Consider the following 17,146-nt stretch of genomic DNA (forward strand, 5'->3'; position numbering starts at 1 on the left):
AAAGTATCTTAAATGATATTTTAGTTAAGAAAAACAATTTTTGAACGGATTAAAGCTATGTATTATTATTAAAAACTTTTAATTTAAAATTTAGAATTATGTAAATAATTATAAGTTTTTATAGCATAGCTTTAATTCGTTCAAAAAGTGTTTTTCTTAATGTGTAAAAGCTATTTTAACACTTTTGTTACACAATACTATGATATTTTAGTTTTATAAATGAAATAATAATGAAAACTTTAACAATGTTTTTTTTGAAACACGAAAAGCATGGTTTGCGACTATAAGTGATAATAAAACACATGTGCCCTGTACGTGTAACTGTCCACTCAGCAGTATACTACCCTTGAAACTGTAACAGTTATGGATAGTAAGTGCTCGCTGTGTCCGTTACTGTCCGAGACCTGTGTAATAAAAACCCTCCGTGTTACATATAAAATACGCAAGTTTTTTGGTATTTTTAATGAACGACTCGCGTTTTTACTGAGTTGTAAGGCTGACGATATTTATTTGATATTGTATTACAAAATTTTATATTAATAAAGGTCGATTTTTTATATATAAATAATAATTGAAGAACTAAAGCTATGTAAACTCTTTTTGTATTCGCCTTTCGTCTTAAGAACTGTCAACTTCTCGGTTAATAGCAAATTAACAATTATTAACGCATGCCAGTTGTCACAATAACCTCATTTTTTAATAATAATGAAAGTAGCATGTATGTTTCCGCCAAAAATTTGCCGCAAATATTTTGAAATAAATGAAATGTGTGAATTATTAATATTAATTAAAACTATCTACTTTACAAATTTTCTTATGATTTTGTACATCTGATTTCAGCCTTAGCGTCAATTCAGACATCTTTAATTAAAATGCTAAGAAATATACAAAGTTTATGAACGATGTTCCTTAGTAAGACTATCAACCCCTCACAGAAGATGTCGTGAAAGTTAGTAAAATCCTATTCGCGTTTACAAAGCACTTTCTCCCTTTGTCAGGTCGAAGTAAATTTTTAAGTTACAGCCCCTTTATTAAAGTTTTTAGTTCGAAGGTTTATTGTGAGAACTCGATTGACTTAAAGTATACATATGTTAATAAAGAAGTGATTTAATTACATTAACATACATTAAGCTTCCATTTTAGAGCAACATATCTCTTTTTCAAAAGCTCTATTAAGAAAATAACCTTGCATTAATTTAACTCGTGTAATAATTGATGTACACACACACATATATATATATATATATGTTAAAAAGGTTATTCAAATTGAAAATTGTATGCTTTATCAAAATACAAATATTTATTTTCATGCTCCGTATTATTTGTATAAGTTTATAAAATTGTTTTAACTATTTCATTGTTAAGCTTCCTATTTAAAACTGTCATACTGTAGATATGAGTGATACACACAATTGATTGTTACTGTATTAATTGATTTCTTTGTAACTCTTTAGTTTATTATGAATTTTAATTTAGTCTTTCAGTCACCAAGGTTAACCCCTTAGTGGGTTTTAGTGTTTACTTACTTATTAAATGAAATAAATATGTATAACATGAAGTTAAAATAGGGGAAGTAACAAAGAAATCCTAAGAGCGCTCTCACTAAGCCCGGTAAGGTCGTAAACACGTTACCATGATAAAATGAATAGTTGAATAGAGCAGGCCAGCATTAGAGTACTTGTGAGTTAGCTACATTCAATAAAATAGTCCTATGAGTTTCATAAACAATTTTAATTGGATGGGGGCTTCCTTATATATACAAATGATATCTCCATTTACTTTGTTATAAAAGTTAAAGAAATTCAAGGGGAATTTTTGAAATACCGATGCAGTTGTTTTATTATTTCGCTGACAGGCGCTAAGCCATGTCAGTCCTCCGAAAAACTGTCTACCCTTAAGTTAAATAAAGCCTCAGTTTAAAATCTTTGCTAGTCTTAACTTGATGGTCTTTTAATATTTAATTTCCTTCTAAGGGCGCTTCGTGACGCTTTCATTAAGACCGCTTTGGCTGAAGAAATATTAATGGATTCATATCTCTTAAAATATTCTGTCAGATCGAAAACTCAGTCGTGAAAAATATTGTCGCTATCTTACTTCAAATCATTCTATATAGACTATATAAATAATAGTTCTATATTTGAAATAATTTAGTAACTATTTAATTATTTCAAATTAACATGCGAATATTATTATTTCCTACTGAAGATAGCGATAAATTAGATTTATATATAGAACCCGATCCCGTGAGTGTACGTAATGTTGCTTGATTAATATTAATTAATTGGCTACCCATTCGATTGCGGCGTAAAATGCACGTTTTACAACATCTTTATAATGTTCTTTTTAATCCTAAAACTCCTAGTTAATTAAAGCAAACTTGACTTGCGTTCCTTAGACAATCTAATTCTTGAAACTCCTACTTATACTTATAAAACTGATTTCTTCGACTCCCCCTTTACTGTGCAAAGTATCCTGCTATGGAATTCCTTAGCAATTTATATCAGATGAGGTCAGTATTTAAATTTATTTAAAAATCTTCTTTTTGATCATTTTTCTTACTCAATTAACCTTTGGATTACCTTTTACATTTTTGTTTATACATATTAGTATTTATATTTTTTCTTTAGATTCTATTTTATTTAATTTTAGTTATAGTTACATTTTGAGTTTTTTTTGTTTATTAATTATGCACTTCTTGTGCTTTACCCTCTTTTTTATTTTTTATTGTTCGATATTAGGGTTGCCTGGAAGAAATCGCTAGTTAGCGATAGGGCCACCCGTTACCTAATAACTTATGTAACCTGCTTTTTTATTTTTTTATATGTATGATTTTTCTTTATTATGGCAACGAAGTGTAAATAAATAAAAACTTTATTTCTAAGACTTTTATTTATAACAAAGTAAAGTCGTTGTTTTCACACTAATTTTTGGACTATTTTAGACGTATTTTTGTTTTAGACTTTGTATACTCTAATTTGCTAGCTAAAATATGTAATTTACCATAAAGAACACATGTGCTTTTATTAGGCATATTTGAAATGTTATAAAAGTATTTCTACATATCACAAAATTTTAAACACCATATCTAGGCAAAACTAATGCTGTTTTGAAGATTTAAGTTCGCGTCTGGTAGTATCTGTGACCAGAGCCGGTGTTTTCCTCGCTCAACGAACAATTATTCTAATACAGCGAGAAAATACTGCTAGCATTAAATCTACACTGCTTAAACAATTGTTTAATTAATATAATTTATAATTATAGTATAGTATATAATTTTTAATTATTATTACTGTTCTTATAAAATGCCACTTGATCAATTATTTGCCTGTTAGAAAAAACAAATGATCACGAAACAAAAAATCTGAGGCCAAGACTTGTAGCGCCACTGGTTTTTCTATTAAAATTTAATGTTCTAAAACACTCATTAGAATTCTTAAAGTATTATCTACAATGTCACAATGTCCACTAGCACTTACCTACAGTATCCACTTAACACTTACGATAAGATTACACTAGCTCAAAGGTTTTGTGTTTTTGTGTCTTCTCCGTGATGTCAAGCTGGTTGCGCTGATCATTGAAGCATGGGAAGGGGGATTGTATAAATAGATGAAAAAGGAAATCGTTGTTTCCAGGTACCAGTTGTTTCTGCAACTAAAGCAAGATGTTCTGCGTGGCCGGCTGCCTGTCAATTTTGACCTCGCGGCTGAGCTTGCAGCCTATGTCTTACAATGTAAGTGTCTTATTATTTTTCATTTGAAGTCTGAAATAATACTGCGTAACAATTACGTGTGTAACTAATATATTTGTGAATGCAATGGAAACTTGTGTAAAGATATAAACCTCTGTTAAAGAAAAAATAATTATTAAAGGAGTTAAGGAGAATTAAACATTTGTTTTAGGCTATACAAATACAATGTTTTTATCAAATACTAGCGGACCCGACAGACGTAGTCCTGTTTTAACTATGAATATTGATTTCGAATTGGTTTAATTAACTAAATGCATTATGATACACAACATTCTTTCTTTGTTCTTCTGGCGCATATATAAATTTGTTGGTATTCCGGCCATGTGAAAAACATGGATGTTCAAGATTAATGCCACAAACAATTAGGGACTGCAATTATTTTATATGTATTTTATCAGTTTAATAACTCCAATCGAAGCATAATGTTTTAAACAATATTCATTTTTCACGCATTCTGTCAATGTTATGTCAAACGCCTTACATCAAAAAAGTTTGATTGAAATAAATATATATATATATAAATTGATATTGTAACAAAAGTATTCTTAAATTTTCTTAATTTTTTCTTTCATAAGAACCTTCTGAAAATAAAAAAAACACAACAAACAAAGAATTAGCAAAATCGGTCCAGCCATTCCCGCGTGATGCCGTGATTCATTTTTATATATATATAGATAGCATTCACATTTCGACATGTAAACGTAGAAGGTAAAATATATTGAATGTCTCAATTATATTAATCAATTTGATAATCACGAACAAATTTACATAAAACATCAAAACTTGATTGAATCATAATATATAAACTTTCAAATAACCGTAATTAATGTAAATTAATGCATAACTTAAACTATTAATATGCATGAAATACTTTCAAACCGATTATTAGATATTTTTTCGGACTGATCTATCGAAAAATTCTTTTGGGTCTATTGTACATATTTTTATTTAATGGATATACTTATATAAATAATAAAATAAAAATGTACTTATTGATTATAAGTACAAGATTAAAATTAGGATTTGGGAACCCTTTTTAGTAAAAAAAAATACATGTGTTAAGGTTTCCAGCTCTTCCATAACAAATTTAATTATAAATTCCTTAAAATATATAATCTTTAATTACATTATTTATCTTTGTTTTTGATTTTTCCACTGTTTTCAACACCCCTGAGTGCATGAGTGAGTGTGTGGGTGCAAATAGGTGATTGAGTGAGTGAATGAATGAAATGTGTAACTATATATATTAGGTCTCAGAAGCATCTCCAACACTGCGTAAGGTACACAGTACCGTACTGCGTACGACTTATGAACACATAAGTCCAGTCCTCTAATCATATATTTAGATTTGAGACGGTAAGCGGGTAGGTATTAAGCAGCCTATATAATTTATTATACTCGTACATATAATATGCCTGATATGTGAATCATCAAGACTTGAAGGCTAGTAGGTAACCTCGAATCAACGCTAATCAGTTAAGTATGAGATTTTTGGAGAGCTTACGCATGCATACTTAACGACTAATAACTTATAACTCTTTTACTGAAAAACGAATCACTTAACATTTAAGGAGTTGATATAACAATGTTTCTATGAATATTGTGTTTTAAATAACGTGTGAACGTGAACGTAAACGAGCCATGAGACAGATAGATTTATGAGTTTGCTTTATTAATGATAGTTCTTCATAGGCGAGTAACCAATACCTGACTTGCGATGATTTCCTCTCAATGTTTTATTTCACCGTACAAAGAACAGTGAAAAACTCATGAATTCGCTTAACCATTTACGCTATCACAGCAATGCGCACTCAATTATAATTATGGTAGAAGTACAAACTAATAATTTTATATCGCTATTCTATTAATAGCCCTTTATTCATAGTCCCTACATAGGTCCCACGTAGTCACTCCGATAACAATCTGTCAGGTATAAGTACAGATATTTTACGGTGGTGATAACTTGAGGAGCATATTAAGCAGTTCCTATTGTAATAGGTTGTGGATGAAAGCATTGTTCAGTTGGCCTAACGCCAAACGTATGTAACAAATAACAGCCTAATGGGGTATGGAAATCCTTTACACAATAAAAAGTTATGCCCCTAATTTCCCCTGGGCATACTTATCACTCAACACAGGCAGGTGATAATAAATTAAAAATTAAAAGGTTAAAATGATACAGTTAATTACTTAAAACTGTGCGAAACACACTATAAGGACGCCATAACATTTCACTACAATGTAGTTATTAATTAAATAATATTGCTAATTCAAAATTCAAAATCCTTTATTCATATAGGTAACACAATGTACACTTATGAACGTCAAAAATAGAAATGTGTATAAAATGCTTCTAATTTTACATTTTTTTTAAATAGATATCTTAACTAATTTTAGGTCATTGAACTAACTGAGTCGTAATAATATTATGCTTTAAATTATATAGCGAAATCAGCAACGTCATCTAACAAAGTATAAACTGTATAATTTTTAACAAAGCAAGATTCCTGAGCGGCTAGAGCTTACTTATACATAATCTAAAAAATAAACTATACGACCTATGGTACTGTTAGTATGTACTTACTACTCTAAGCTTAGGCTTAAATGCTTTATTCAAATTGCATAGTAATACTTCGTATATTTGACTAATGAGAAAAAAAGTAACGTCTGGCGACATTGGGGTCATGGCCTAGAAGTGACGAAGGAGTAAAGGAGGCCTTAAAGTGATAATAATAAAAGGTTAAATGCTAAAGCGTCATTTTTTAACACACATCTGTTATGGTCTGTACTGAACGAAAGATTTGTTTTATTTTCTTATTCGATTGGCATATTTAAAATCAACACAGTCCGCAAAAATATCGTACAGACGCCCAGTCTCTTGTGTAAGCTTTTGCCGTCAAAAGCCGAATGTTTTTACAAACCTCGCGCTCTGAGAACTAGGCTCACATTTTTAAACTAAACTTTGTTCACAAGCATTTTGTGTTATGGTTCTGGGTTAGTAAAATTTGTTAGATATATTCGTACAAAACTATATAAGACAATTTATATTATAAGAAATCGGTAATTGACCTATAAGGAAATGGGTTGCTAAAAACAGAATTATATTTGACAACAAATGAATACAATTATTAAAAACATTGAAACTAAAAGCAGTAATTTTAATTTTATTTAAAATGTAATTATCGGATATTCAATGCCCTTCTATATTCCACATTCAAATCTATTAACCACTGAAATTCTGTATGACTCTCATTTGTCAACTTCAACAGTATCAGTGTACTAAAATAAATTGAGGAATACAATTTCCATACAAGTATTATTTTACTAGTCGTATTTTTAAATATCGTAGAATATATGAAATAACACAAATAAACGCTTTTTTAACTACACGGTATTAAATTAGCCATCCATAGTAAAATGACTGGAATTTGCATGAATTAACAAAAATATTGATTTTTTCTATTAAGATTGTCTCATTACGAGTTCAATGAAACCTTTTGTTAGGCATGTACTATTGAAACTCGTTCGATGCTTCTGACGGACGCTGTTTGTTAGAAATGTTTTTCGTGGCTGCACATTGCGATAAGACAGAATTCTTATTTTTACGTAATTCATTGCGCGCGGTAGTGCCTTCAAGTAATTAAAATGGTTTAACATAAACTCGTTAACTATCTGTTCTTAAGTCATTTTCTTTTATGAAACAGTATATATATAGCCTGTATTTTCCCATAGACAGTGGTTAGTATAATAAGTATCATTATAACTTGTACATACAATAATTTTATAATAAATATAAAAAATAATTTAGCTATAAAAAAATTGATACCTATAAAATAACGTTTTTATTAAATTAGTAATTATAACAATCAAATAAATAGTATTTATAACCTTAACGTAATCCCCTTCCTTAATAATCCCTTAACTTAATCTTAATCTAAATAGAAGCAGATTTTAAAAGTTTGGACCCTGTGTACCTTTAACGCTGGCAGCATTTCCTCGCTATATTGCGACACTTATTCGTTGAGCGAGGAAAGCCAGCTGTGGTGTCACCGCTACCATCTACTAGGTGCCAACTTAGCCCTTTAATTAGCGCCTATGCACTTGAATCCCACGGCTCAAGCGTCTCTACTCCAAAGAGAACAATATTGAAGTTCGAGACTTACCGTTGACGGGGCAAACGTCCACACAAGTAGCAACCCAAAACTGACGCTTTCACTTTTTTACTTATTAAATACATTTTATAAAAGTAAAAAACACGTATTAAAATAACTGGCTGAATATAGGTATCACGAACACACCAAATACACGATCAGTTGGCAAATTCAGTACGAAAAAAACAAAATGTGGAATGCGCGGGATATGGAAATAGAGTTTGTTTGTACCACGTTTATTGGTTTGTGTTTCATTATTATTATTATATATATATAATTGAAAAATTATTTTTCTTTGACCCAAAGTAAGTATAGCTGTTAACTTTATGTACATATATTAGTATATAATTGCTTTTATTAAACGCAACAAAATATGAAACACTTCCGGTTTGAAAGAAACATTCGCTGCCTCTACGCGCTTATAATAAAACGTGGATTAAAGTTAGTACCCTCTTTGTTACCATGGTTACGATGTTATTTCCTAATAACGAATGGTAACCATGGCAACAAATACCGTAATAACTTAAATCCAGGTTCTATAATAAGTAGAGGTAGTATTAAGTAACAATGGGAATGTCTTTTATAAAATAATGAGGTTTTCATAATAGGAATAATTTATTTATTTCATCTGAACATAAGCAATTCTAACTTACTTTTTACTTGCTCTGTTTATTAAGAAAGACCTTTGATGGTACCAGAAGACAGTTAATTACGTCTTGACTCGAATATTTCCATTAATATTTATGTATTAATTATACGGGAGCATAATTAAATCTCTCCCTATATTGTTATGTGAGAAATTTTAGCTTTTCTTGAATTTTGTCTAATTAATTAATAATATGTATGTCAAAGAAATTAGCATTTTTTGGTACATTTTGATTTCTTTTTCAATATCATTTCGTATTATATTTCTAGAATTCAAATTGACTTTTTAGATAACGTTTTATAAGGTTGTCTTATATGTTGCTATTAAGCCAAGCGACAACGTAATAGGAATGGGTTATTCAAAAGGTAAACGCGCCCTCAGCGTACATCGTTTGCATCTAATCTCATTCGCATCAGCAAATGTCCCAGCTTCAGCTCCCAAGAGATACGACCCCACCCTAAACTACTTTGTAAGTGCAATGTTCTATGTTACTGTAGTAATTACAATATTTAGTTTTTTTTACTCATTATCATTGCTATATTCAGATAATACATTTATTGTGGTACTGTGCTGTAAATCTGCTGTGGTAAAAAAAATTGTGCGTGTCTAGTGTACACACGTAAGAGTGAAACTTCTTTATAACCTTATTTTTCGAAAAAATTACTATATGCAACTTTGCAGAAATTGGTTAAATAAAGTTAATTAAGATAAAGTTTAACAAAAGGCTTTTATTATCATAGACATGAATACAAATAATCAATTATTTCATTTTACGTCATTACTAAGATTATTACAGAATTTCATTAATTGTAATAGAATTATTACTCTCATTGTTATCGTTATTATATATTTTTGTTATTAATGGCTTCGAATCCACCATGGTAGGGACAAGAAAAAAATGGCGCGTAACGGAAAAATGTGAAGCGTAACCGAAAAATGTGACGGTAATTTTTCTTACAAGGCCGATACAGAAGTTTCACTTCAATTATGACTGCTCAGTACTAAACATTTTTGAAATCTTTGTTTAATTAAAAACAATTAATAACTATCTCATTGAAAAATCCTTATTAGTTATAGCTACGTTGATATACAATGTGCCTTAAACTGTAATATAACCCTAAGTGGTTTTGCTACTACGTATGCAAAATGAGAACGAATTAAGGCTGATAATGTCGAGGTCACCAATGTCGAGGAAGGAAGGTGCTCCTTCCTCCGAGGGCAGGATTCTCAACCAGTCAAACCACTGACTGACCAGCTCCAAGGCCCTAGTGGCTACGGTCAAGAAGTTTTATATAACCTTACGAGTCGGAATAACTTTGGGTTTTAGGGTATGACGTAAACCAAGGTTGTGGTTGTTGCTAAGTTGTATTTGTTCGAAGTTCTACCCTATCTATGTTGCTTATGCTGTATAGATTTTTCCACAAGGATTACACCATTATATAAAACAACAAAGTGCTATTTATTAGGGAACATCGATCTTAAGGGACCTGTTCCCGAAGTTGTTCTCAGTTTGGTAATTATTGTAGACTGTAGACAATGGCTCTTTCGTAACAGTACAAATTAATCAACATCACGCGCAATTGCGTAGATATTTAAGTAAATGACAGCAAGCGATGGTTGAAAGAGCATTCAATCGAGCGTTAAGGCATGAAAACTTAGAATTACTACAAAATATAAAAAAAAACATATATCGTTAGGAACGTATTTAAAAAAATTGTTAAGAAGAACAAAACTATTGTATTTTCTTATAAGGACCGCCGTTAATTTGACGGGAAAGAACTATGTATAAAAAAATGTTGTTAGTCAATGTAATTGTGGTCACAATAAACGGCATTTTTGTAACCGATTTTAGAACCGATTTGGAGTTGTAGGTACAGGTTTTAAGCTTACACAATTACAATCTTTCAAATTATAAAAGTTAGTGAGAATGAGTGAATAAAATGAAATGTCGAATTTGTATTGTTCTATCTCAAGAGTGTAAGCGGTTGGACGAGTGTTTAAATATAGCTTTAAAATTTATGCTCCCCGTCCACCCCGTAATAAAACAAGTTACATCTTAAATATTGCGATAAAAATAAGCTACTTTATTGTCTCACATTTAAAAAGCCTTTGACTTTTTAGGATAATTAAAATAAAAAGTCATGTTGTATTTTAAAAATAAAAGCAACTTAATATTCTAGTCTTAGTTCGTATATGGGATAGATTTAAGTGTTATAAATGAAATCGCCGTAATGATTCACATATGTGAAAACGTATCGTACCAAAAATATTTTGTATCTTCATATATTAGGGAAGAATCTTTTTCACAAATTCACCAGATGCGATTTCCGAAGCTGAAAAAAAAGATAAACGACGGGAAATAAGTGTCAGCATCACTCACGCCCTTAGTTTTTTCTAGTCTCCCAAACATGGCAGTTCTTTTCTCTTTACATCCGCCGTTTTCCCTCACAAGTAGCTTAGTGATCCACTTCCCTATAGTATCGAGAAAATACAACACGTTAGCTTTCACTATTAAGCTTCTTATATCGTCTGGGATAAGATTACATTGTGTGTATTTATTTAGGACGGCAATTCTCCCTGCTTAAGTAAATTAATTACGTTTTGGTACAGATCGTTATAGTGAAATAATAAAACGTACATGACTTAGTTTTGATTCAGGTTACGAACATTCGTTAATCCTGATTCTTTACAAACGTTTCTGATCGTTGAATAAAATATTTCCTTACTAATTACATCTCTGCCGTAACGAATTATAATAATTTGATAGTATAATTAAGAGATGCATTCGATACTTCATGTATTACATATTAATTACGGTTTTAATTTAATATCACTGGTTTTATTCTCCTTTATCATTCATTCATTCATTAATCGTAATTATTTAATTAATTGATTACAATAAAATCACTTGCATTAAATATAATAATCGTAAAGTTAATTACAAGTTGAGTAAACGGTTTTACTACGGGGGATTTAAGTCGTCATTGTACACACGAATGTATGACGTATGACCTACGTATTGTTCACATTAGAGATGAGGCTTATTCCACATGGCCTAAATACAGATACGTCAAGCCAGCTCTTAGAATAATGAGAGTGCATAAGAGATTACCTATTTCTTCGATTAGTCTTTGTCTATTTAATTGAATTGCAATTTTTACGCTGAATCAAAGAATTAAAGCGACATATTAAGTGATGTGTTGTTTTTTTTTTATTTAAAAGATAAACCTATATTTTTACCTAACATAAAATATATCTAAATACATTTGGAACTTATAAACTATAATCTGATATTTCAAATAATATGGATGCCTATTACTTACGCTAAAATGTTGGAATTGTGTAGCATTTTTAAACAATTATTATTTTTATTACAGCTGAACTAGGAGATTATGATCCAAGACGACATGGTCCAGGGTACGTTTCCGAGTTCCGATTCTTAGCGCATCAAACCCCTGAACTTGAAGGGCGAGCTGCCGACATACACAGGACACTTAGGTAAGTTTAGATATATTGAATATGAGACGTTTGCGATAAAAAAATCTCTTCTGTTTCGTATATTTCGTTTAACAATGTAATCTGTGTTTTTATGCTGATAGAAAGAAAATAGTTTAGTCAAAATTATTTTTTGTACATTTTAAATTATTTTCTTATTATAAATAAATAAATAGAAGGTAATCTAACAGCTACACATAAACAAAAACACAGATTACATAGTTATACGAAAAAGAAAAGATTTTTTATCGTAGACGTCTAATCAGTGCGTCATTTGTAAACATAATAAAAGAGTACTGATAAATTATAATGTATCTCATTATAGCTAAGCTAGATTTAATAGTAAAAAAGACTAGCATAGCTGCATCCGCCATGCCGCCTCGCGGCAAGCATTTGGCATCGCAAAGCCACAATTACATGCAAATTGCGTTTATCTATCGTTTAAATGCGCCACCCAATGCATTTCTTGATAAATGGTTTGTTATTTTAAATTACGACACAACTGTATGTTGAATTTACGTTGCACCACCCATATCTAGTTTATAACTAGTTAGACTTGGTAAAAAAATAATATAACTTCTAATAGAGATGAGGTCTAAGTAAACTCGAAAAATCCCGAAACGATTTAAATATAACCCACCCTTATAGAGAGCTACGAAAAATTAGAGAAATGTTTATGCTTGCTAATTAATAAGCAACAGTCGTACTACGGATGTGTCAAATTATAGTAATCAGACTTTTTTATGGATCTTAAGTTAAGTTAAAATGATACTAAAGCAGCAATGAAAATGTTTTGCGATTTTTACAGTGGTGTTTCCCCCGCGCAGGCTGAGTTAAGCTATTTGGACAAAGTGAAATGGCTAGACATGTACGGTGTTGATCTCCACCCTGTCTTGGTAAATATATTTCGTATACTCCATCACTCAATCAATCTTACTTTGTGAATTGAATTTATATAAAGTTAATAAAAAATGAATGACTGTTTAAGCAAAGAATGGGTTATTTAATGACTCGTAATATGAGTTCACAAAAATGGCTTTCTGACACCATATTTCAACACTGTTATTCTTTTAACAAGCTATTTAATGCAGGGCGAAGACAGCGTGGAGTACTTTTTGGGACTGGCGCCAAGTGGCCTGTTGCTTCTACGAGGGAAGCACACAGTTGCCACTTATTATTGGCCGCGAGTTTCCAAACTTTACTACAAAGGACGATACTTTATGATACGCGTCGCTGACAAAAACGTGAGTGAGATATTGCATTAACTACAAGTATATATTATCTGCTATTAAATACCTCAGGGTCCTGCAGTCTAAATAAGCTGTCTAGAAACACAAAACATAACTTTGTTCTATGAGAACTTGCATACATAGGTACTGAACAGTTTATAACAATGCTGAACTCTGCACTAATTTGTGCGAGCTTTTCAGCGATTTTTCATAAAAAAGATATACACATTTTTATTATTACAACATAAAGAAACTTCTTCGCGATCTTTTATGTGATTAATGTCAGAAAGTACTTAAATCTGGCGTAACACGTCAATAGTAGATTTGGTAAAATAAACATTGTGAGAATTGAAAGCTTGACCCGTTTTCCTATCTGATAAGACGTCTGTCAAAAGACGTGGCCTACGTTTTCTTAAGACATTCGTAGCAGGCAATTACAGATAAGTCAGAGAACTAAGCGTGCCATTTACCGCACTGTCGAGTGAAGTGATAACCCACCCTTATTTGTATACGCCTTTGAAGTGTATAAAAATAGGGGAATGAACTTGAAATTGCTTTTAAATTTATTCTCTGACAGAGCATTGATCAAAGCTGGAGAATTTTATTTATAAAAGTGTCGTCGCTCTTTAAATTTATCTATTAAAATTGTAATAATACGTGACTTCGTTGGCGTTGTGTTTTCTTTTAGTTACTTCTATTTTAAATTCTGAAATGCCTCAAATTTAGATTAGACGATGAATATAAGTTGAGAAAATAAACGTAAGATCAAACCGAAATTATGGCATTTCTCTGCATTTCCTACTTTTTTCTAGTATTCGACTCAACGAACATCGTGGTGTAACAGAATCGTTATAAGCTGTTCCAGCTCTTACCTGAGATAGCATTTACTCAAGAGGTAAATACTTAGTATCTCGGGAAAACCGTTTTGGTTCTAGAATGACACATCTACCTACGGTTTCGAATCTCCCACGAGAGCAGCATGCAGGCACTTATGGCGTTGTTGTTCTGATCACCATAACTTCTTTCGCCTCCAACAATCGTCGCCGGCTTCCGCGGATATATTCACATTGGGTTCCAGATTGAGAAATAGGTATATTATTCAAATACATCACTCCTTAAAATAACCATAAATATTTAAATGTAAATAAAAAAAATTATATATTATATAAAATTAGAAGCTGTGTTAGCTGCATGCAATAGCAAACTTTATTTTTCAGACATGTTTGTAGATTTCTACCCAAATTCTTATTCTTTTATTCATAAAACTATACAGTGTGGATTTATACAAATATATTTGTAGTTCGTATTTTAATAGTAAACATTGTGATGGCTAAGGCTTATGAATTCTTATATCAACTTTTTAATGCCTGAAGGGGTTTGTTTTACTCACAACAACAACAAGGGCAAGTTGTGTAAAACGCTGCTGGAGGTGACTTCTGCGCCTGTGACATTAATAATCTTTTGACAAGTAGGTGGTCAGACTTATGTGCCTAACGCATACCTTTATCAAAAACGTGCAGATTTCTTCGATCGCAATGAAAAACCACAGTTTTCCAATCTACTTAACGTAATACTTTTCCTACAGGAAAATAGCTATGGCCTCTTTTCAGTGTCCTATTATTCATAGGCTAGAGGAACAAAACGAATTATAAGGCAAACGATGTTTACTGGCTTTCAACAAGCTTATCTTTGTAGTAGCGGGCGCGGCGCTCGGCCCCGACCACCGCCTAACTTCACGCGGACTCCCTCCAGGCGTTACATACGGCATGCTTCATATACATCTCTACATGACAGTAAGAATATTTCTTTCAAAAATATTAATAAAATAAGTCATTATCTTTAATCAAATTATACATAATTATTTAAATGGAATAAAGTAGCGTGCGCGGCTGAACATATATACTTAGTTACTCAGGGATAATGTTACAGCTACTTTTTGAGTTTATTTGTTGCAAATATTAAAAAAACAAATTCTCGAGATCGTCTTGAATATTATCTACAGTTCAGCCTTTGTAATAAATGACTTAATAATTGATAGTGTAAGACGGCTTTCTCTTATACTAAATCCTAGTAGGACTACTACTATTTACTAAACTTATCCTAAGATAATTGTGCTACGAAAATAATGTATACATTGTCTTTTCAGCCTGCATGGTTATAGGTAATGTATTAATATAATTATAAGAATTACGTCAATAACACCGACTTGTTACAAACGATACTTTAAATAAAATATATTTTATAATAAAAACATTATAAAACGATAAAAAGCTTAACCAAATACGCAATAAAATTGTTCGTTGTCTAGATAACTCTTCTAAGCTAACAGCAGCAGTTCTATTTACATTCTTACGCGAAAAGTATAATTTTGTTGAAAAAATAAAGGATTGTTTATTCTTTAACGCTACTTTACATATATAATCTAGTATGTAACATTTATAAAGCGTCTTAAACACAAAAACAAGTTTATAAATCTTGACAACGAATAAATCTTTATAGTGTAAGGGTCAACGCAAACACGCATGCAATATTTCATATATTGCACTACATTTGAAATTACGTATGCATATATATTAATTGGAGTCTAAACATTTTCAGTTCCAAAGTTAGAAGACTTAAGAATAAAAGACTGCCCCCCTGAAATGAAACAACCTACCTCAGTGCATCGCCCCAACTCGTAAGTATTCAAAAGAATTTAGCCTTAAAAAATTTAATTTACTTACATCTTTGATCAATTTAATTTACTATATTTTCTCTGAATTATATGCTACAGGGCTGTCATGAAGTGCGCAAGGTAAATAATATTTCAATTTTCATATAGATAATTTACACTTATGAACGTCAATACAAAATTATGGTTCTAAATTTACATTTACTACCAGTTCCCAAATCAAGGGCGTACGGACTAGGTTAACTGGCAATATTCTCTTTGCCACTCTTTTCAATCCAATTTTTTTGTTTATAAGGAAATTATACAATACTGCAACCATTACACAATACTTTACACGACATATTGTTTCAATGAGTATAATAAGAAACGCTTAGTAATCAGTAAGCATTGCGAACGAACAAAAACACATAGTCGATCAAGGTTACTAACTAACGTAATAATTGGATAAAGACTATTAATAATAGAATCCGTCTCGAGAGCTGATGTAATTTTTATTTAAGCTGGAATTGGTAGTCGCTGTCCTTGTGATGAAAAAATAACATAGCTCGACTCCTAGATTTATGGAAACCGCTCGAAACTCAAGATGTTGAAATATTTTATATAATATTTATGTTAATAATATATTTGTATTTCTATTATAAATCTTTTACTATTTATAAACGTAATATTAGAATAACTATTGAGGAATAGGGAAACAGAAGGAAATCAACATTTTTATTTTTGTCAGTCTGTTAGAGTATGCAACAAGCCACCGGACATCAAATATTGGGTTTAAAATTTGCCTTCTACGTTAGTTAAGTGGCACTTTTCATTTGAAGCGAACTCGTATTCATTCGGAACATACGAGCACCTGGATATTGTAATAAACTGAAGCCTTTTACAGACTTCGACTGCATTTTCATGGTAGTATGTCAAGTGTGTAAATATGCTTTATTTTATTGAAAACATTGTTTTATTATCACTTACTATAAAATCGGACGTATTTTCCGGAATAAACAGTGGTACTACTCTGGTACTAAATTTATCTGCATAGGGCTTCACTACTAAAATACACATCGTATGTATGGGCTTTTGAATTGATTAGTATATATGCAAATAAATGCAACATCTGTTATAAATAAGTACCTATATTTGCCAATAAATTCATTATTTGAGAATAATATTAAAACATATTATATTCTTAGTTAAGATGGATATGAAGCTGTG

At 31.0% G+C, this 17,146-nt stretch overlaps 1 protein-coding gene and 1 long non-coding RNA gene across 13 annotated transcripts in view; one reads left to right on the forward strand and one right to left on the reverse strand.

Moving 5' to 3' along the window:
* LOC123716254 (band 4.1-like protein 4) overlaps positions 1–17,146 on the forward strand; it is a 42,165-nt gene that overhangs the window by 14,542 nt on the left and 10,477 nt on the right. For 8 of the 12 annotated variants that reach the window (XM_045671904.1, XM_045671903.1, XM_045671910.1 and 5 more), the window contains exons 5-13: positions 3,633–3,730; positions 11,923–12,043; positions 12,849–12,936; positions 13,132–13,284; positions 14,205–14,359; positions 14,965–15,062; positions 15,416–15,430; positions 15,868–15,946; positions 16,043–16,063. In XM_045671904.1, coding sequence (XP_045527860.1) covers positions 3,633–3,730; positions 11,923–12,043; positions 12,849–12,936; positions 13,132–13,284; positions 14,205–14,359; positions 14,965–15,062; positions 15,416–15,430; positions 15,868–15,946; positions 16,043–16,063 — 828 coding nt within the window. The remainder of the gene's footprint in view (positions 1–3,632; positions 3,731–11,922; positions 12,044–12,848; positions 12,937–13,131; positions 13,285–14,204; positions 14,360–14,964; positions 15,063–15,415; positions 15,431–15,867; positions 15,947–16,042; positions 16,064–17,146) is intronic. The other 4 variants (XM_045671908.1, XM_045671909.1, XM_045671907.1 and 1 more) reach the window with 3 other exon arrangements.
* LOC123716257 lies at positions 10,600–13,625 on the reverse strand. Its single transcript, XR_006754531.1, has 3 exons — positions 13,337–13,625; positions 11,869–12,018; positions 10,600–11,017 (listed from the first exon to the last, which is right to left on the reverse strand). It is a non-coding gene; the product is annotated as an uncharacterized LOC123716257 (long non-coding RNA).

This window comes from Pieris brassicae, chromosome 11 (assembly GCF_905147105.1).
Source record: "Pieris brassicae chromosome 11, ilPieBrab1.1, whole genome shotgun sequence".
Classification (NCBI taxonomy): domain Eukaryota; kingdom Metazoa; phylum Arthropoda; class Insecta; order Lepidoptera; family Pieridae; genus Pieris; species Pieris brassicae.